At 48.0% G+C, this 20,118-nt stretch overlaps 1 protein-coding gene across 2 annotated transcripts in view; it reads left to right on the top strand.

Moving 5' to 3' along the window:
* The window catches only part of VPS35L (VPS35 endosomal protein sorting factor like), a 118,424-nt gene that overhangs the window by 2,680 nt on the left and 95,626 nt on the right, over positions 1-20,118 (top strand). For both annotated transcript variants that reach the window (XR_015245701.1, XM_086692934.1), the window contains exons 2-6: positions 8,264-8,363; positions 10,581-10,736; positions 13,010-13,132; positions 15,409-15,433; positions 18,342-18,415. Coding sequence is in view for 1 of the 2 variants with exons in the window: in XM_086692934.1 (XP_086549060.1) it covers positions 8,264-8,363; positions 10,581-10,736; positions 13,010-13,132; positions 15,409-15,433; positions 18,342-18,415 (478 nt within the window). In the remaining variant the exon portion in view is untranslated. The remainder of the gene's footprint in view (positions 1-8,263; positions 8,364-10,580; positions 10,737-13,009; positions 13,133-15,408; positions 15,434-18,341; positions 18,416-20,118) is intronic.

Genomic DNA, 20,118 nt, shown 5'->3' with positions numbered 1-20,118 from the left:
TGTTGTTCTTCAAATTAAAAGAACTGCGTTTTAACCCTGGTCGTGCCTGGCATGGGGTTTGGCAGAAAGGAGGGGCAGTAGTAGTCTGTGGGATGAGTGAGGAAACAGAGAAGGTCTACAGAGGAGAAATGTGTTTCTGTTGCTAAATTTGACATTTACAGAGATGTGTGTGTGCGCACGCCAGGCACGGTGTTAAGTATTGAATGTGCAGCATCCCATTTAATCCTCAAAACCCATTTTTCAGATGAGGTCATGGAGGCAGACAGGTGAAGCAGTTAGTTTCCTTAAAGTGGTACAGCCTTCAAGGAGCAGTGAGGTGTGGAGTACAGAGGCTGTGATCCTAACCGTTCCCAGCAGCTGGACCTCCCACCCATGTCCTGGGCTGCGGGGTCTGGGTTGCAGGGCTCCCCAAACCCCACTGCGTGGTTGTGGGTCTCCCCAGAATGCCTCTTTGCACCCACACGTTTTGATATCTCTGATAGATGGTGTCCTGGGCTAACAAGTGATGTCCAGCAGTCCCCCCTCAAATCACCTTTTCTGTCTAATCCCTGTGACAATGGCGCCCTTAAAACTACCAGCCTTTGGGGCACCTGAACGGCTCAGTCGGTAAGCATCCGACTTAGGCTCAGGTCATGATCTCGCAGTTCGTGAGTTCGAGCCCCACATCGGGCTCTGTGCTGACAGCTCAGAGTCTGGAGCCTGCTTCAGATTCTGTGTCTCCCTCTCTCTTTGCTCCTCCCCCACTCACACTCTGTCTCTCAAAAATAAATAAACATTAAAAAAAATTAAAAAAACAAAACAAAACTACCAGCCTTTGAGTCAGGCATTTCTACTTCAAGACCTTTTTATGGGGGCGCCTGGGTGGCGTAGTCGGTTAAGCATCCGACTTCAGCCGGGTCACGATCTCGCGGTCCGTGAGTTCGAGCCCCGCGTCAGGCTCTGGGCTGATGGCTCAGAGCCTGGAGCCTGTTTCCGATTCTGTGTCTCCCTCTCTCTCTGCCCCTCCCCTGTTCATGCTCTGTCTCTCTCTGTCGCAAAAATAAATAAACGTTGAAAAAAAAAATTAAAAAAAAAAAAAAGACCTTTTTATGAGGGGGTAGGTAGGGAAGAGGGGTATGTCGTGATTGTGGGAGAAGAAACTGTGTGGCCAGACTATATATCATGAGCTGCTTAAAAATCACTTGAGAATGAAAATAGCCAACAAAAAGCATTTGGTGGATTTTGGTATTTCCAGTATAAGGAGATTAACTTGATAACTGGTAACGCGATTTCTATGCATCCATGTTATCAGATGTAAATCACTTAAAAATAGGGAGTTGTCAACCTTTAACGTGGGTATAAATCACCTGAGGGAATTTGCTAATGTGCAGACCCTGATCTGTGGTATTTCCACAGTTCCCTGGTGATGCCCTTGCAAAGTGATCTGTGAGCCACACTTTGAGTAGCCAGCGGCCAGGCCAGGAGTGGAGGTGGGAAATGTTGGCCTTTTTTTCTGTGGCAGCTGCCAAGGATGCACACGAGCCTTTGGAAGCTGGGATGATGGGGGATTTTTACCAGCTGCTGTGTTCTGGGGGGGAAAAAAAAAAAAGGTAGGGATTTCTAGAAAATGTCCGCTGGGGGGCGCTGTTGGCATTAGCAAAGACCCAGGCCTTGACAACCAAGCTTTTTAGCATCTCAAACATTGGGTAAACCGCTGAGCCTGACTGGGAATTTGAGGGAATAATGGAAGAAGCGATAGAAAGATCAAAATATAGCTGTTTGATGTGGAATTTCGAAAGGGGTAAATGTTTCCTTTTTTTTTTTTTACATGTCTCCAGAAACAGTATTTATTTTTTTCCCCAAGGAATTCCTTCCCTTCAAACTTGTAAACAAACAAACAAACAAAAAACTATTTCGGGGTGCCTGGGTGGCTCAGTAGGATAGGTGTCTGACCCTTGGCTTATGCTCAGGCCATGATCTTGTGGTTATGGGATCGAACCCCATGTTGGGCTCAGCACTGAACGTGGAGCTTGCTTGGGATTGTCTCTCTCTCTGCCCCTCCTCCCTCATCCAAATAAACAAATAAATTATTTCACCGCTTGGTTCTTTAAAAGAAAAGACAAAGGTAGACAATTGCTTAAGGTTCTTAAGATGACCCATGGATGGTCTCCAGAGCTCCTTCCTGCATGCGAGTCAGGCTGCCTTGGTTTTTGTGTCCTTGTCACGTGCTGCTGTCCCCTCAACTCTAAGCCTCAGCTTCTCTGAAAAATGGGCGTAATGATAGCATCTTAGCATTAGGCAGTTGGTTAAACGAGGAAGTGCAGGGAAAGGGCTTGGCCTGGGTCCTGCTGTACAGCAAGTCCATTGTAAACGAGAACTATTATTTGATTCTGTGTATCCAGTCACCCTGTTCTTGGGATACAGTCTTGCTCAGCTGTGGATTGATTTGTTAATGATTATCACAGGGATGAAAAACATTTGCAACTGAATTTCAGGTCCGCTTACATTTCTACTCATTCCACTAAATTAACCTTTCAGAGTTCTATTGATAAAGTTAAGAATGATCTGAAGAGAGAAAAAGCGTAATTTGATTTTTAAACTCCGTTATGGCCACTGATAACTGTTACTCCAATTTCCTTATTCTTGGGGGGGGGGGTCTTTGTTTATTTTATAAATCAGGGATTGGCTGGCAGCATATTAAAGGGAGTCGGGAGGTACTTGGGGGGAACTGAGTTGGTTAAGCGTCCAACTCTTTATTTCAGCTCAGGTCATGATCTCACAGATTGTGAGTTCAAGCCCTGCATCAGGCTCTGCACTGACAGGGTGGAGCCTGTTTGGGATTCTCTCTCTCCCTCTCTCCTCCTCCCCTGCTCATGCTCAGTTGCTCTCTGTCTCTCAAAAAAAAAAAAAAAAAAAAACAAAAAAACCTTAAAAAAAATTAAAGGGAGTCAGGAAGAATATTTCATATTTTTGGAAGGGGAGGACTGGGTATGCTTGGTAAATGGGATCCAGAGAGACCAGGCAATATATCGTGATAGGGATTTTCCTTTCCAAAAAATAAAAAGTAGTGGGGTGCCTGGGTGGCTCAGTCGGTTGAGCATTCAACTCTTGATTTCAGCTCAGGTCATGATCCCAGGGTTGTGGGATCGAGCCCCATTTTGGGTTCCATGCTGAATGTCGAGCCTGCTCGAGATTCTCTGCCCCCTCCCCCACCAAAAGAGGTTAAAGCAGTAGTTCTTTAAAAAAATAAATAAAACATAAAAAGTAGAGATGAATTTGTATTGTTGACTGGCCTTCCTCCTTTCGTGCTCACAAAGCCACATTTATTTAGAAAGGGATAGAAGTCAAATGACCTGGGATCTCTGTTCTCTCATACTGAGTAGGTTTCTGGGTGGGTGGGCTCACCCATAAGGCTGACTGCAGGGTGTAGTTGGATTTGGGGTTCCTTAAGTACTAGTGAAGGCACACAGCTGTGAGTGGGGCAGAGGGTGAATTCAGGGGACACTCAGGCCAATGAACGAAGGGACCAGCTTTACGCTCTTTGAGACCTAATTCTCCACGGGGTTTTTAAGGCTTTTTTAAATATTTATTTTTGAGAGAGAGAGAGAGAGAGAGCGCGCGCGCACACGTGAGTGGGGGAGAGGCAGAGAGAGAGAGAGGGAGACACAGAATGGGAAGCAGGCTCCAGGCTCCAAGCTGTCAGCACAGAGCCTGATGTGGGACTCGAACTCACGAACCCCGAGATCATGACCTGGGCCGAAGTTGGACACTCAACTGACTGAGCCACCCAGGTGCCCCAATTCTCCATGTTTTTAAATTGTTTCCCTTTTGATGAGCCGAGCCAGCTTTCAGTCATTTCTCTCCGGTCGGTTTTTACTGTAAGTAATCGGAGAACGGCCAATCTGCTCCCTGCAACACTTTGCCCAGAAACGTCCTCCTGCAAATACCCCGTTCCGTCGCATACAAGTTCTGCCGTCCACAGGACACCAGGGCGTGAGCACAGTCCGGGACGCCGGGTCCTGACCGGGATCGCCTCTCCGTGTCCAGTAGCACAGTCCCCGTTTCCGTCTGCAGCCTCGCTGGTCTGGCCTAGGCCGTCTGTTCCACCAGCTTCTGTTCGCAACCACTGGCAAGACGTCTTCTCCAGGAGGGCTGAGGCTTTCTCTGCAGCTCTCCTGTGCGCTCTCCGAGCCCTCACCGTCATCGCCCCTGACCGTCCACTCGGGGCGGTGGCTTTTCTCGCCGGTCTTGGAAAACTCTTCCAGCCTGTGCCCGTTACGGCTCCAGACTCGCTTCCTCGTTTTTAGGTATTTGTTAAGGCAGCAGCCCCACTTCTCAGTCCGAGGCTTAGTCCGTTCGAGCTGCTGCTGTAAAAAAAACAAAAACAAAAACAAAAACAAAACAAAAAAAAAACACAGATGTGGCAACTTACAACAAAAAATATTTGTTTCTCCTGGAGGCTGGACGTCTGGCCAGCCCGGTGAGGCGCGGTGCCTCCTGCTTTTCACCCAGTGCCTGCACTGCGTGTCTTCACCGGGCGGGGGCTCTCTGGGGTCCCGGTTATCATGAGGCTCCTCCCTTGAGACCTCATCACCTCCCAAAGGCGAGGTTAGGATTTCAGTCAGTGAATTTGGGGGGTTGGGGGGGTGGGGACAAACATTCATACCATAGTGCCTCTTCTGTGCTGATTGACCTGAGTTTTAATTCTACCTCTGTTTTATTTTATTTATTTTTTTATTTTAGAGAGCAGGGGAGAGGGGCAGAGGGAGAGAGAGAGAGAGAGAGAGAGAGAGAGAATCTGAAGCAGGCTCAGCGTGGGGCTTGACTCAGGGCTCAATCCCACAACCCAGGGATCATGACCTGAGCGGAAGTCAAGAGTTAGACGCAGACACTTAACCCCCTGAGCCACCCAGGTGCCCCCTACACATATTTTAAATACTATAAGTTACTGTTTTTTGTGGTCACTAATCTCTTTTTATCCACACCTTTACCTTTTTTTTTACTCTTCAATATGCATGCATAGCCTATACATATGTACATACGTGTATACACAGTGTGTATGCACATATATACTATGTATATAGTTTTTTGTTTTCAGCTGGGATCATTTTGTTTCTCTTTGTAGCTTTTTTTATTTTTTATTTTTTTATTTTTATTTTTTTTTTTACTACTTTCAGAATCACACTACAATTAAATGTGCTTCTATTTATTTTTTATTTTTTATTTTTTTCAATATATGAAGTTTATCGTCAAATTGGTTTCCATGCTACACCCAGTGCTCATCCCAAAAGGTGCCCTCCTCAATACCCATCACCCACCCTCCCTTCCCTCCCACCCCCCATCAACCCTCAGTTTGTTCTCAGTTTTTAATGAGTCTCATGCTTTGGCTCTCTTCCACTCTAACCTCTTTTTTTCCTTCCCCTCCCCCATGGGTTTCTGTTAAGTTTCTCAGGATCCACATAAGAGTGAAACCATATGGTATCTGTCTTTGTCTGTATGGCTCATCTCACTTAGCATAACACTCTCCAGTTCCATCCATGTTGCTACAAAGGGCCATATTTCATTCTTTCTCATTGCTACGTAGTACTCCATTGTGTATATAAACCACAATTTTTTTTATCCATTCATCAGTTGATGGACATTTAGGCTCTTTCCATAATTTGGCTATTGTTGAGAGTGCTGCTATGACATTGGGGTACAAGTGCCCCTATGCATCCGTACTCCTGTATCCCTTGGGTCAATTCCTAGCAGTGCTATTGCTGGGTCATAGGGTAGGTCTATTTTTAATTTTTTGAGGAACCTCCACACTGTTTTCCAGAGCGGATGCACCAGTTTGCATTCCCACCAACAGTGCAAGAGGGTTCCCGTTTCTCCACATCCTCTCCAGCATCTATAGTCTCCTGATTTGTTCATTTTGGCCACTCTGACTGGCGTGAGGTGATATCTGAGTGTGGTTTTGATTTGTATTTCCCTGATGAGGAGCGATGTTGAGCATCTTTTCATGTGCCTGTTGGCCATCTGGATGTCTTCTTTAGAGAAGTGTCTATTCATGTTTTCTGCCCATTTCTTCACTGGATTATTTGTTTTTCAGGTGTGGAGTTTGGTGAGCTCTTTATAGGTTTTGGATACTAGCCCTTTGTCCGATATGTCATTTGCAGATATCTTTTCCCATTCCGTTGGTTGCCTTTTAGTTTTGTTGGTTGTTTCCTTTGCTGTGCAGAAGCTTTTGATCTTCATAAGGTCCCAGTAGTTCATTTTTGCTTTTAATTCTCTTGCCTTTGGGGATGTGTCAATAAGAAATTGCTACGGCTGAGGTCACAGAGGTCTTTTCCTGCTTTCTCCTCTAGGGCTTTGATGGTTTCCTGTCTCACATTCAGGTCCTTTATCCATTTTGAGTTTATTTTTGTGAATGGTGTGAGAAAGTGGTCTAGTTTCAACCTTCTGCATGTTGCTGTCCAGTTCTCCCAGCACCATTTGTTAAAGAGACTGTCTTTTTTCCATTGGATGTTCTTTCCTGCTTTGTCAAAGATTAGTTGGCCATACGTTTGTGGGTCTAGTTCTGGGGTTTCTATTCTATTCCATTGGTCTATGTGTCTGTTTTTGTGCCAAAACCATGCTGTTTTGATGATTACAGCTTTGTAGTAGAGGCTAAAGTCTGGGATTGTGATGCCTCCTGCTTTGGTCTTCTTCTTCAAAATTACTTTGGCTATTCGGGGCCTTTTGTGGTTCCATATGAATTTTAGGATTGCTTGTTCTAGTTTCGAGAAGAATGCTGGTGCAATTTTGATTGGGATTGCATTGAATGTGTAGATAGCTTTGGGTAGTATTGGCATTTTGACAATATTTATTCTTCCAATCCGTGTAGCTTTTTTTTAAAGTATAGTTCTGTACATGCTGTTGTTGGTTTTTCTTTAACAAGAAACTCTTTCCTTCATGACTGAAGGACCGTTTCACTAGGTGCAGGGTTTTTGTCTGGCAGTTAATTTCTTTGGTACTTCACCGGTACGATCCCTTTGTCTGCTGGCTCTCCTCTCTGCTGAGACAGTAATATAATCGTCACCCTTTGAAAATAAGGTGTCTTTATTAGTTTTAAGAAATCCTCTATTTTTTAGCCATTTTACTATGAAGGCCCTAAGTATGGTTTTTGTTTCTTTTTTGTGTGGGTCCTGCTTGGGGCATGCATGTTTCTTCAATCTATAGCTTGAGGTCTTTAGTTTGGAAAAATTCTATTTTGGTTTAAAAAAATTTTTTTTCTTTTTAAAAAAAAATTTTTTTGCAACGTTTATTTATTTTTGGGACAGAGAGAGACAGAGCATGAACGGGGGAGGGGCAGAGAGAGAGGGAGACACAGAATCGGAAACAGGCTCCAGGCTCGGAGCCATCAGCCCAGAGCCCGACGCGGGGCTCGAACTCACAGACCGCGAGATCGTGACCTGGCTGAAGTCGGACGCTTAACCGACTGTGCCACCCAGGCGCCCCTCTTTTTTTTTTTTTTTTAAAGTTTATTTACTTAGAGAGAAGGCGTGTGTACAAGCAAGGGAGAATCCCAAGCAGGCTCCACACTGTTAGCTCAGAGCCTGACGCGGTGCTCGAACCCACAAACTGAGAGATCATGACCTGAGCCAAAACCAGGTGTCAGAAGCTCAACCGACTAAGCCCCCCAGGCGCCCCTAGTTTGGAAGAATCTTAGCTGCCATCCCTTCAAATACTGCTGCTGCCCATTCCTCTTCCCGTTTTTCTCTGCCTGTTCTGAGACCTTCCCTTCCGCCCCGAGGCCTTTCACACTGCTCTTCTTCCCATGTGTTTTCCTCTCGTGCCTCGGTGTGGATACTTTGTCCCCTTGTCTATCTCGTGATCCCTTCACAAGACCCGTGAAATCGGGTGCTCTTTGTCTACTTCCTGCTCAGCTACTTTCTCTGGCTCCACAGCGTTCGTGAACTTGGTGGGGAGAGCAGGGCCGGCTTTCTCCCTCCCCCTGCACGCCCCTCTCTTCAGCTCCTCCTTGGGCGCTGGCTGTCGGGGGGAGAACAGTGTGTGGGGGAGAGTTGACCTCACTTCATCCAGTGCCCTTGGTTCTGGCGTCTGGCCTCACGGGTCCCGGATCCCTGGGTGGCATTGTGCACCTTCAAACTGAGTGTTAAAATTCTCTGCAGCGTTTCTTGGGCTCGGTAGAAATACTGTTGTGCCGTGAGCCGCTGTAGCCCTGAGAAGGTCTGAGCAGATGATTTGAATGTGTTCTGTATCCCCCTCAACTGATGGTGGCGGTCTGGGATTTGTCCGCCAGGCACTCCCGGGGGAGGAACTACAAGGCAGAGTTTGCGTCCTGCCGGCTGGAGGCTGTGCCACTGGAGTTTGGGGACTATCACCCGCTGAAGCCCATAACCGTAAGTTTTGTCACGAGGCCCTCTCTAACCTCTCTAACCTCTCACTCCTCAAAATGACAAGCCGGGTTCCTGGGTCTTTCCCACTTGCCGGCCGGAGCTGCTTTTGCACATTTCTATTGGCCACTTTGTTCCCAGGCCCTGGTTTTCGTGACGTTGACCTCACCCACCATCATGTTCCTTGTGCCCTTTCTCACATTTGCGAGGTTGTCACGAGCGGGTGATGCCTTTGCTCCTGATGTGGGTGTATAAACGAAACCCCTTCTTAAGTTTGCCTGTCCTGAAGATGCTGTTCTGAATGGCGTCTTCATCTGTGTGAGTTATTTAAAAAGCAAAGTGAAAAGCAGGCCAGTGATATAGATGGTCCCTCTCTTCTGGGTTAGCACTGTTTCACCAGCAGATAATAGAAGCTGTGTGGCTCTCATCACGGGTGGGGGTGAGGGTGACAGACACATACCTTAGAATGCCCAGAGGCCATTGCATAAAGCAGGAGGTCACAGCTGGAGTGTCTGCCCTCCCCCTCCCCCCCAGGCCCTGTGGGCTGGCTTGTAGAGTCACAACTGAGACACCAGTGGGTCGTTTCCAATCTGAGAACTCACTCCCGTGGACACAGACCAGCCACATCAGCTCCAGGCTTCCATCCTGCAGCTTTCGTGACACGAGAGCAGGGAGTTTCTCTTTTCTGGTTCTGTGTCCCTCCCTGACCCAGGCTGGTGCCCCGGGGAAGGGAATGTGCTGACTGACTGGGTTGGGGTAGAACCCCTCCACCCCAACCAGACCTGTAGGAGCTGAGAGTCAGGGAGGGCCGCTTTCCCAAAGAAAACAACTGCCAAGCCTGGGAGAAGGGGGGACAGATGCCAGGCAGACAAAATGACTATTGTGTACCAATAGGAGGCCCTTTGCCAGATCATCCGGGGTTGGTATCAGACCCTACAGGTTTAGGGCAAGCTCTTCAAAAAGGCAGTCCTTGCTTCAGACACCCACTGCAGATTTGGGGGACCCCAGGCCACCCACTGATCAACTGTCTGCAAATCCAGACCTCCCCTCAGGCTTGATAATACGCTAGGAGAGCTCAGACAACTCAGAAGCCCTGTGTTTACAGTTTCATATGAAGGATACAAATGAGCAGCCAAATGAGAGACAGGTAGGTGAGGCCCGGGAACGTCCTGAAGACAGAGCTCTCTGCCCTCTGCCTATGGAACAGTGTATCACCTCCCGGCACATGGTGCAGCCACCAGCCAGGAAGCTCCACTGAGCTTTGGTGTGTCCACACTTTGTGTTGGGGTTTCATTACACAGCGTGATGCAGTGATTCCTTGGCCACATGACTGGACCTCATCTCCAGCCTCCCTCCCCTAAGGTCAGGCTGGTACCCCCTGACTGTGCTCACAGGAATGGTCTTTCTCACGACCAGCCCCCATGCTGGTCTTGTTACCATCAAGTCATGTGTGACTGAGGGGCGTGTGAATGACAGACACTTCAAGGACCGGACCCTCCTTTCCCAGAACCAGGACAAAGGCTGGTCAAGTTCTCTTTTATCCAGCCCTTCCTTTCATTCTATCACATCCCGTCCTCTCTGAAGACGGGTTTTCTCTGCCTTCCTGTGGATATGCCCAGAGTGTCCATTACCTCCCTCAGCCCCTGGGTTTTCAGAGCTTCCTTGTTTAAGGAGGAGAGTGGAGCCCAGCCAGCCCTTCTGGATTTTGTGCTGCATTTTCAGCAGAAACACTGGTTGGATCCTCTTGGCTCAGGGGTTCACCTCTGATCTGGTCATCTGAAGTCAGAAAGAGTTGGGGGCCAGTGGAACAAAAACATGGCTTCACACCCTGACACCCCACCTGTCCCTCAGTGCTCAGCAGTATGTGGCATTCGAAGTTCTTTGAAAAGGAAGGAGATAGTGTTAAGTCGCAGCTTCCGATGCAGTAGATCCAAGGTGGAGCTCCAGAGTCCGTGTTTTTTGACGAGCTCCATGTGATGTGGCTGCTGCTTGTCTGGGGACCTGCTTTGTGTAAGGGGACCCTACCAGGGTGCAGTTCGATCCCACCTTCTAATCCCTTCCTCCATAGCTGGGATTCCGAGTCCTCTCGGTTTGTCACAAAATGTAAGCGTCCCTGCCACAAAGCAATGGTCACTTCAACTAAGGGAATGAGGGAAAACACATTGAGTGTTGGGGGAAGGTCATAGGAGATTCCCGCTTTACCTGCTCGGGTTTTCCCCACAGGTCACAGAGTCCAAGACCAAGAAAGTGAGCCGGAAAGGCAGCACTTCCTCCACGTCCTCCTCGTCTTCCAGCTCCATGGTGGACCCACTGAGCAGTGTGCTGGATGGGACAGACCCCCTCTCCATGTTCGCGGCCACGGCTGACCCTGCAGCCCCGGTAACACTCCCTACTTGTGGTCAGTCCTGTGGGGGCAGGGCTGGCGGCTTTTCTTTTTGTTTAAAAAAAAAAAATTTCTTTTTTTTTTTTTTACATCTATTCATTTTGAGAGACAGAGCACAAGTGGGGGTGGGGCAGAGAGAGAGGGAGACACAGAATCTGAAGCAGGCTCCAGGCTCCGTGCTATCACCACAGAGCCGGATGCGGGGCTTGAACTCAAGAGCTGTGAGATCATGACCTGAGCCGAAGTCGGTTGCTTAACTGACTGAGCCTCCCAGGGTGCCCTCACTTTTTTGTTTCTAAATGGCACAGATCCCACATTGTCGTTGCGACAGTTTTCAGGATCCAGACACCCACAGGGTCCCCCTTACGGAGCCCTCCTCTCCCCACCCCCCCACCCCCCCTTTGTGAGAGGCTAGTGTAGATCCTGGAAGTTTCTTCTTTTCTTTATTAAAGCATTTTAAAGTTCATTCTTGATTTTAATTTCGCCCTTTATTATTCTTTTTTTTTCATTTATTTATTTTTTTTAATTTTTTTTTAATGTTTATTTTTTATTTTTATTTTTTTTTTTTAATTTTTTTTTCAACGTTTTTATTTATTTTTGGGACAGAGAGAGACAGAGCATGAACGGGGGAGGGGCAGAGAGAGAGGGAGACACAGAATCGGAAACAGGCTCCAGGCTCCGAGCCATCAGCCCAGAGCCTGACGCGGGGCTCGAACTCATGGACCGCGAGATCGTGACCTGGCTGAAGTCGGACGCTTAACCGACTGCGCCACCCAGGCGCCCCTATTTTTGAGACAGAGAGAGACAGAGCATGAATGGGGGAGGGGCAGAGAGAGAGGGAGACACAGAATCGGAAGCAGGCTCCAGGCTCTGAGCCAACAGCCCAGAGCCTGACACGGGGCTCGAACTCACTGACCGCGAGATCGTGACCTGAGCTGAAGTCGGACGCTTAACCGACTGAGCCACCCAGGCGCCCCTCATTTATTTTTATGTAATTCTGTAAGCAAACCACTGATTTCTCACGTAGAAGAGTTAAACGCTCGGCTAGGCAATGTGTGTTTAAGGTTTTGATGGCTACCCACAAATCATTCTCCAAAAAGGCTTCACCATTTATACTACCCCCAGCAGAACTTCAGAGTGTCTGTTGTCCTGCCTCCTTGCCAGCTGGGACATTACCAGTCATTGTAGCTTTGCCATTTTGGTGGTTGAAAGATGATCGTTTGCCTTTCCTTGATTCTCAGTCTGAGTGTCTTTTGATCTGTTTATTGGCCCTTTGGGGTGAATTGGCCTGAAAAAAATGTTATCTAGTAAACCTTTAGACCTATTTTATTCTGCACTGGGGGACTGTCTGCCTTTGCTTATACTTCCTTTTCTTTAGCTTTTCTTTAAGTTTATCCATTTATTTTGAGGGAGAGAAGGAGAGAGAGAGGGAGATAGAATGCGAGGCTGGCTCTGCACCGTAAACTCAGAGCCTGTTGTGGGACCTGAACCCAGAACTCTGGGGTCATGACCTGAGCCGAAACCAAGAGTCAGACGCTTAACCAACTGAGCCACCCGGGCGCCCCTTTTCTTTAGCTTTATGAGATAAAATTGACAGAGGAAATTGTGAGACTTTTAGAGTGTCAACGTAATGGCCTGGTATTTGTATGCACCTGTGAAACCATTTCCCCATCGAGTTAGTACACCCATCACCTCACGTATTTACATTTTTTTAATTTGATGAGAACATTTAAGTTCTGCTTTGCTAGCACATAATCAATTTTACCCTGCCATGTTAATCAACTGTTGCGTTTGCTTGTAGTTTTTGTTTGTTTTTATTTTGAGGGAGAGAGCGAGCAGGAGAGGGTCAGAGAGAGAAGGAGAGACAGAATCCCAAGCAGGCTCTGCACTGTCAGCACAGGGCCTGATGTGGGGGCTCAAACTCACGAACCAGGAGATCATGACCTGAACTGAGATGAAGAGTCAGACCTTAACTGAGCCACCCAGGCGCCCCTATACTTTGTGGTTTTCAAAAAAATTTTTTAGCATTTTATTTATTTTTGAGAGAGAGTGAGGGAGGGGCATAGAGAGAGAGGGAGACAGAATCTGAAGCAGCTCCAGGCTCTGAGCTGTCAGTACAGACCCCAACGCGGGGCTCAGACTCTCGAACCATGAGATCATGACCTGAGCTGAAGTCAGACGCTTAACTGAGCCACCCTGGTGTCCCCGTACTTTCTTTTTAAAGATGAAAAGGATACTGCTGCTGAGAGCTTGTCTTGCCTTTCCATAGGACAGCTCTAGAAAGAGACGAGACCGAGATGAGAACTCCATCGTGGGATCAGACTTTGAGCCCTGGGCCAGCAAACGAGGAGAAATCCTTGCCCGGTACACGACCACAGAGAAGCTGTCTATCGTGAGTACCAGCACGCTCTTCTCCCAGGGCCTGCTTCCCATCTGGTAGGGATTTCTTTTTGTTAGGATTCTGCCCCCAGGTGCCTGTACAGGATCTCCCCACCCCCCACGCCAGACAATTCTCTGACACCGGCTGGGTGTCCTGCAGCTTAACTCAGTTCTGACACCCAGATCCCTGGAGCTCATGTCCATTCCTGCAAGTCAGGCGCCTAGTCCCTAAACCTTCTCTCCCACTTCACAGTCCTCTGTGAGTCCATGTTGTCACCTGTGCTTCTGACCGTCTGGCTGTGCGTCAGACTCCCATGATCCCCTCCTTGGGTTTGGTCAGTTTGCTAAGTGGCTCACAGAACTTAGGAAACCTGTTTACTCACGAGATTACAAGGATATTAAAGGCTGCAAATCAACATCCACTTGAAGAGAGACAGAGAGCGAGGTTCTAAACAGAAGACCTTCTGTCCCCTTGGGGTTTGGGGTCCTGCCGGATGGCATGGACATTCTGTCTCACCAGTCAGGAAGCTCTCTGAACCCAGTCCTTTTAGGTTCTTAGGGAGGCCTTAATAAATAGACGTGATTGATTCAATCTTCCGCCCCCCTCTCCCCTCCCTGGAGGTCAGGAGTGGCACTGAAGGTTCCAGCCCTGCAATCAAATGTTTGTTTCCCCTGGAAACCAGTCCCCATCCTTAGGTGTGTCCAGAAGTCACTTGATTAACTTAACAAAGTCTCCTTGACCACTCTGAGGGCTTAAGACATTCCAAGGGTAGTAGGAGCTTCTGGGCCAGGAAAAGGATCAAGACGCAATATATATTTCTTATAAATCACAATATCACAGCTAATGTTGCCCAACTCCTGGGCTCTGTGAGTTTGGCTCATTATGTCCATGTTAGTTGGGAGCAAATGTGCTGGTTGGTTTCTCAAAAAAATGTGTTAAGAATCCAGGATCTGGCACCATTCAGAGAAAGAATTGGAGCCCATCTCTGGGGAGGTTTGAGTTGGGAAGTGAGGAGACTGACGCCCCAGAGAAGGTTTACTTCTTCCTGTGGCTCCAGTTTTCTTCCATGGCCTCAAGTTCACCGGGTGGCCTCTGGACCAAGTCGTTGGCTTGTGCCTGGGGATGTGAGGGAGATGAGGCCGACAATGTGTGGGGTGCAGGTTGCTCACGTGATGAAAGGCTCTGAGCTGAGCCGGCCAGGGAGAGCAGGGGAATGCCTGGGTTACTGAGGACGAGAGCTGGGAGCTTCTGACCCAAGCCCTCCCTGATGACGTGATGACGTGATGACATATGCCACAGTGACGTTCCTCTCTTGGCACTGAAAGGAAGTTGAGAGGTGGGTAGTTCAGGCTGGTGTGGCGGCTCCAGAGTCATCAGGGGTCTGGCTCTTCTGTCCTGCTGCCCTGCTGTGTTCAGGGTCGCCTCACGTCCAGGTTGTTGGAGGAGGAAAAGGGAAAGTAGGATGCACCCTCGCTCATACGAGGACCCCTCCCAGTGTCCCCACCCACACACCCGCATTTGTCTTGAAGGTCGTCATGGGCCATATGCAGATGGAGGGGATGCTGGGAAATGCGACAAATGTGCCCATCAGAAATCGGGGCTGTGAGTACGGAGGAAGGGGTGAACTCGGGGGGCAACCAGGAAGGCTCTGTGACGACGCCTCTCCTCCCCACTTCCTCTCAGGGTTTGCGCTAGGTGAGCAGTGTGCAGGCAGAGTTGCTGGACCGGTAGTTTGGTTCTGATTTTCTGAATGCACGGAGTTAATTTAGAGCAGTGATTTTGCAGCCAGGAGTAATTTTACCCCCCAGCGGACACATGGCGATGTCTGGAGACAGTGTTGGTTGTTGCACTGTGGAGGCGTTGCTGGCAATCTAGTGGGTAGAGAGCAGGCGCTGCTAACACCCTGCATGTACAGGACCGCCCCCACGCAACCGGGTTTCCCTGTGCGTAACATCAGTAGTGCCCAAATTGTGAAGCCCTGACGTAGGGTAAGCCAACTGCTACCTCCTGACGCTGTTGTCCTCAAAATTTTGCTCTTTGTGGGCTCACTTTGAGTGTTCTGAGCTGAGTGGAAATTTGAATCTTCGGTAGTTTTTGGTGAGCTGTGTTTTCCTCCTTTGATGAAATAATTGTTTTGCATTTGGATAAGTAAGTAGCTTTGCTGGAAAATAACAGATCATGTGGCCTTGGCGTAACTTGAATATTTAAGTATCTTACAAGTTTTTTTTTGTCATAGAAATGGTATTAAGTTTTAAAAAATACTAACAAATTGTTACTTGCCTCTGCAGAATCTGTTTATGGGATCTGAAAAAGGTGAGTTTGGGTTGTTGTTACTCTTGATGGGGAATTGGCTTATTACCTTTAGTATAAAAAAGTTTGCAGTATCCAGACTGGTGTTTAATTCCATTAAAGCTGTTACTTCCTAGATTGTGTACAGACTTAGCAGAACTGAAATACATACTCATGTGATGAATGGGGGGAAAAAGACAAAAGTTATTAAAAGTACAACATGAGCTCACTGTTTGAATTTAGACAGAGCAGTAGCATCTGCTCCCCGTCCCCTCCTCAGCAGCTGTAGAATGGTTAAAATTCTCCTTTTTAGAGATCGTTTACTTTGCTTTAAGTCTTTATCCCTTGTGAGAAGGCAGACACGCTAGGGATTGGAGCCACAGTCTTACTGGCCACGGGTCCCTGAACACGGCAACACGGCAGTGCTGTTTCTTCAGCCTGGATACACGGTCAGAAGCTCTGACCAGCATGTCTCAGACTAGCTGTGCAACCTTTATAGACATAAAGACCATGGGGCCCTGTTCCACTTGTTGAATGTATCTTGAGGAATGGGACCCAGGAATTGGTGTTTTTTTTGTTTTGTTTTGTTTTGAGGCTCCTAGGCAATTCTGAGGCAACGGACACAGCTCAGGTACCCACGGGGTACAGATGAGCATAGCTGTGGTTTACATGCAAATCGCGAGTATGGCAGCTGCGACTCTCCCCCGTTGTCTGCAGGTGGGGGCAGCACCTGAGTAATCAAGAGAGTGGGAGCACCTTGTGAGGGCCATAACTTTGACCCCAAACCGTGAAAAAGTAAATCCTACTGTTGCATAGCCACCAGTTTGGAGGGATCAGAAAGATGGACGAGATCGCTTGTTGGTGGGAACGTAGAGCAGCAGGAAGGCTTATGTTGCCAGTAGGAGGTTAAAACGATAAAACCACCGTGTAAAGAGCACTTTCACGTTATCTGTTAAAATTGAAGTTGGGCCAACCCTTGGACCCGACAATTCTACTAGGATATACTCTAGATCAGAAATTAGCAAACTACATCCTGCAGGGCAAGATCTGGCCCCCTGTTTAAGTTTGGAAGTAAAGTTTTATTGGAACACAGCCAGGCCAGCTTGTTTACATATTGTTTGTGGTTGCTTTTGTGTTGTAATGGCAGAGTTGAGTAGGTGTGAGAGAAACCACGTGACTCACAAAACCTAAAATATTTATGAAGTTTATTTTGAGAGTGAGCATGGGTATGAATAAGTGGGGGAGGGGCAGAGAGAGGGAGAGAGAATCCCGAGCAAGTTCTGTGCTGTCAGCACAGAGCCGGTCACGGGGCTCAGTCTCGTGAATTGTGAGATCATGACCTGAGCCGATATCCAGAGTCTGATGCTTAACCAACTGAGCCACCCAGGCACCCCATAAATGTAAAATATTTCTATCTGACCCTTTAGGGAAAGTATTTTTCCAACTCTACCCAAATCCATGGGTTTTTTTTGTTTGTTTGTTTTGAGATAGAATGTGGGTGGGGGAGGGGCAGAAAGAGAGGGAGACAGAATCTGAAGCAGGCTCCAGGCTCTGAGCTGTCAGCACAGAGCCCGAGGCGGGGCTCAAACTCACAAGCTGTGAGATCATGACCTGAGCTGAAGTCGGATGCCCAACTGACTGAACCACCCAGGTGTCCCCTTGTTTTTCTTAAAGTGTGGTCCAAGGGCCAGCTGCATTAGTAAGGCAGAGTCCCAGGCCCTGCCAGGCCTACTAAAAATCAGTCTGTGTGTGTTAATTCATCTGTAAGTGACTCCTCTGAAAGTTTGAGAAGCGCTGCCTGCTGCCCTGAAGAAATGTATGTGTATACAAACGAGAAAACACAAATGTTCACAGCAGCATTATTTACTGTAGCCCCAAACAGGAAACAACCCAGACATCCGTCAACAGAATAAGAAGTACATTGTGCTGTATTAACACAGTGGAAAATAATAAACAGGGAAACAGCTCTGTGCAACAACCAGGGTAAAATTCATGAACTAAAGATAATGGTTAACAAAAGAAGTAAGACGGTATATGAGCAAGGTGGTGGTTACAAAGGTTATGATTATCTGTTAAAATGTACATATGTGCACTTTCTGTACATATTTCAAAATAAGAGGAAAAGTGGAAATGAGGTAAAAAAACAAAAACAGAAACCAGTACTGGGAAACTTAAATAGTTTTTTTAGCAAATAAATAACTGTGCCTTGCTCTCAGCTGATCCCAGACAAATCGGTGAGTTCGCAACAGATCTAAGACGCTAGTGCCTTGAAAGAATGAACTTTCATTCCTGAGTTTGGTGGGTGGGAGCAGGGGGACCTCAGAGCTAGAACAGAAGCCCCTTTCAGATGGGGACAGGGTTCTGAGATAAGAGTCACTGGAGAGCATGCTGGACAGATAGGCTCGCCCTGTGGTTGGCCCACAGCCTGGAGGGTGTCCCTTCATCTCTGACAGGTGATGGAAGGAGGCGTGGCCAGCCCTGTTCTCTTGAAGAGAGGGCTTTGAAGCCCTCGTGCTGGGCACACAGTGACGTGGTTGTAGTGGTATCAGAGTGCTTCGGTCCTGCACTGAGTGCGAGCCTGAGAGGGCCTTTTGTTGGTAGAAAACAATCACATGATGGATTTTTGGCATCCCCTCTGGACTGCCTTTCTTTAGCAAGCGAGTAATGCAGGGAAAAATTTGTAATACCGAATGGAGTGGAACCATGGAGGCTGGCCCCACCGAGCTGGGGGGGGCAGCTTTTAAACAAAAATGTTTCCAGTGGAACTTTGGTTATGTAAGGACGTTGTTTTCAAAATCGTGGAGTTGTCTGTAATGAATTGTTCCCTGGCCTCTTTATTCACAACGAAGTGTAGACTGAAAGATGCCTTTCCCTGGGGGGGAGTTGGTGTCCGAGAAATCCATTCTGTGTGACATGAATCTATTCTGTTTAGGCAAAGCGACCGCCACGTCTGCCATGTCGGAGAAGGTTCGGACCAGGCTGGAGGAGCTGGATGACTTTGAGGAGGTGAGCAAGTCATTTGCTGAGCACAGGGAGGATCATGCTTTCGTTCCTTCTTCCAAGTGAGATTCGTCTTGGTGGCTGCTCTTTGATTAATTCCCAAGCCGCACATTGTGCTCATTCCTCCTGAGGCACCAGCTGATCAGGGAAAGATGCCAGCCGTGCAGTTGGCCGAGCTCACAGGAGTTGCCGTGGGCTGGTTTTCTGAAGGCGTCTTCTCACTGTGATGCCTGAGCAAACCCAGATCGTGTGGGGGGACAGGATTTGACGTAAAATGCAGCGGGAGCCATCTCCTAGGGAAGCCGCCTTGCATAGATAAGGGTCCTACCTTGTGCAGAAGCTGCATACCGCTGCTCTGCTGGCTTGCTGTGGCCCCCAGGACTCATTCAAAAAATACGCTTTTAAAAAACATGACTCACTTGCCAACTCTTAAAAATGGGTAAGTTTCACATATAAGTCATATTTTTTTTTGTTTTTAATTCCACCTGATAATTGTGAGTCCACCTTCCTGGAGTTAACCAGGGCACGCGCCATCCAGGGTACACAGTCCTCCCTTTCCCGATTGACTCATAAACACTACTAGCCTGGCCCCCGGAGGCAGGTGGGTTTGCGTCTTCTGGGATGGCGTTTAGAGAGGCAGCATAACATTGCGAGTAAGACAGACTCTGGAGCCAGACTGCCTGAGTTTGAATCTCAGCTCTACCATGTGGCAGTTCTGTGATTTGGGGCAAGGTGCTTAACAGCTCTGTGCCTGAGTTTACTTACCTGTAGAATGGGGATGCTGCATAGTACCTGCTTCTTAGAGTTGTAACTTAATGTATCTCAAGTGCCTAGACCCAACAGCCAGCACCTGTGGGATGCGTTCTGCACGAGTTACTTGGTGTCCCCACCAGCTCAACCTGAGTCTAGAGGCTGTAGCTCAACTGCTTATTAGTAGAGTGCCCTTGGGCGTTCCCCCTTCCTATATCCGCTTCCCTGACTGTAACATGGGGATAAAGAACATAGGTGTGTGGACCCAGTGCTGATGTTTTGAAATCCACAGAGGGCCGTGTGATGGCAGTTGCCATCGCGGTGTCCTGCCTCTTGGCCCTTGGTTCAGGGTCCTTCTGGCTCTGAGACCAGAGTTTGGTGCCCAGCAAAGTCTATTAGTCCACATCTATTCCTCAGTTCGGAAAGGACACGTTTTGAATTAGGGCGACCGGGAGCCTTGGTCTGCGTATCCTCAGCCAACCTTGGCTGGTACGAATGGACTTGCTGAGCATTTTCACCAAAGCTCTTCCATCTGAATGTCACTTGAGCTGGCTTAAGTTGCAAATGGGGACTCTGTTGCAGGATACGGGGGCACTACCCTGAACCCAAGGGCACAGCAGCCTGGAACCAAGAGCTAAAGAATCGCCCAGATGGCTACCAACTGTCCTGCCTCTCTCTTTTCCGCAGAGCCTCTTGTCACTGCCTCTCTGGTTCTCTATTTTATTTTTCCCCCTGCAGATGGATTTTCTTGCTTCTCCATGCTCATAGCAGTAGATGGCTGCCCCATGGCTTCCAAGCAAACATGGTGTATTAGTCAGGGCAAGGCTAGGTGATACTGTGGTAACAAGTGAACCTCCATATCTCAGTGGCCTAATGTAACACAAGTTTATTTCTTCCTCACATTACTCATCCTGTGAAGGCAACAGACTCGCCATCATCATGTAATGCTGCCATCTCAA

This window comes from Puma concolor, chromosome E3 (assembly GCF_028749965.1).
Source record: "Puma concolor isolate L17-30 chromosome E3, mPumCon1.1.hap2, whole genome shotgun sequence".
Lineage (NCBI taxonomy): Eukaryota > Metazoa > Chordata > Mammalia > Carnivora > Felidae > Puma > Puma concolor.
The sequence above is the reverse complement of the archived record's forward strand: the minus strand, read 5'-3'. Positions and strand labels throughout refer to the sequence as shown.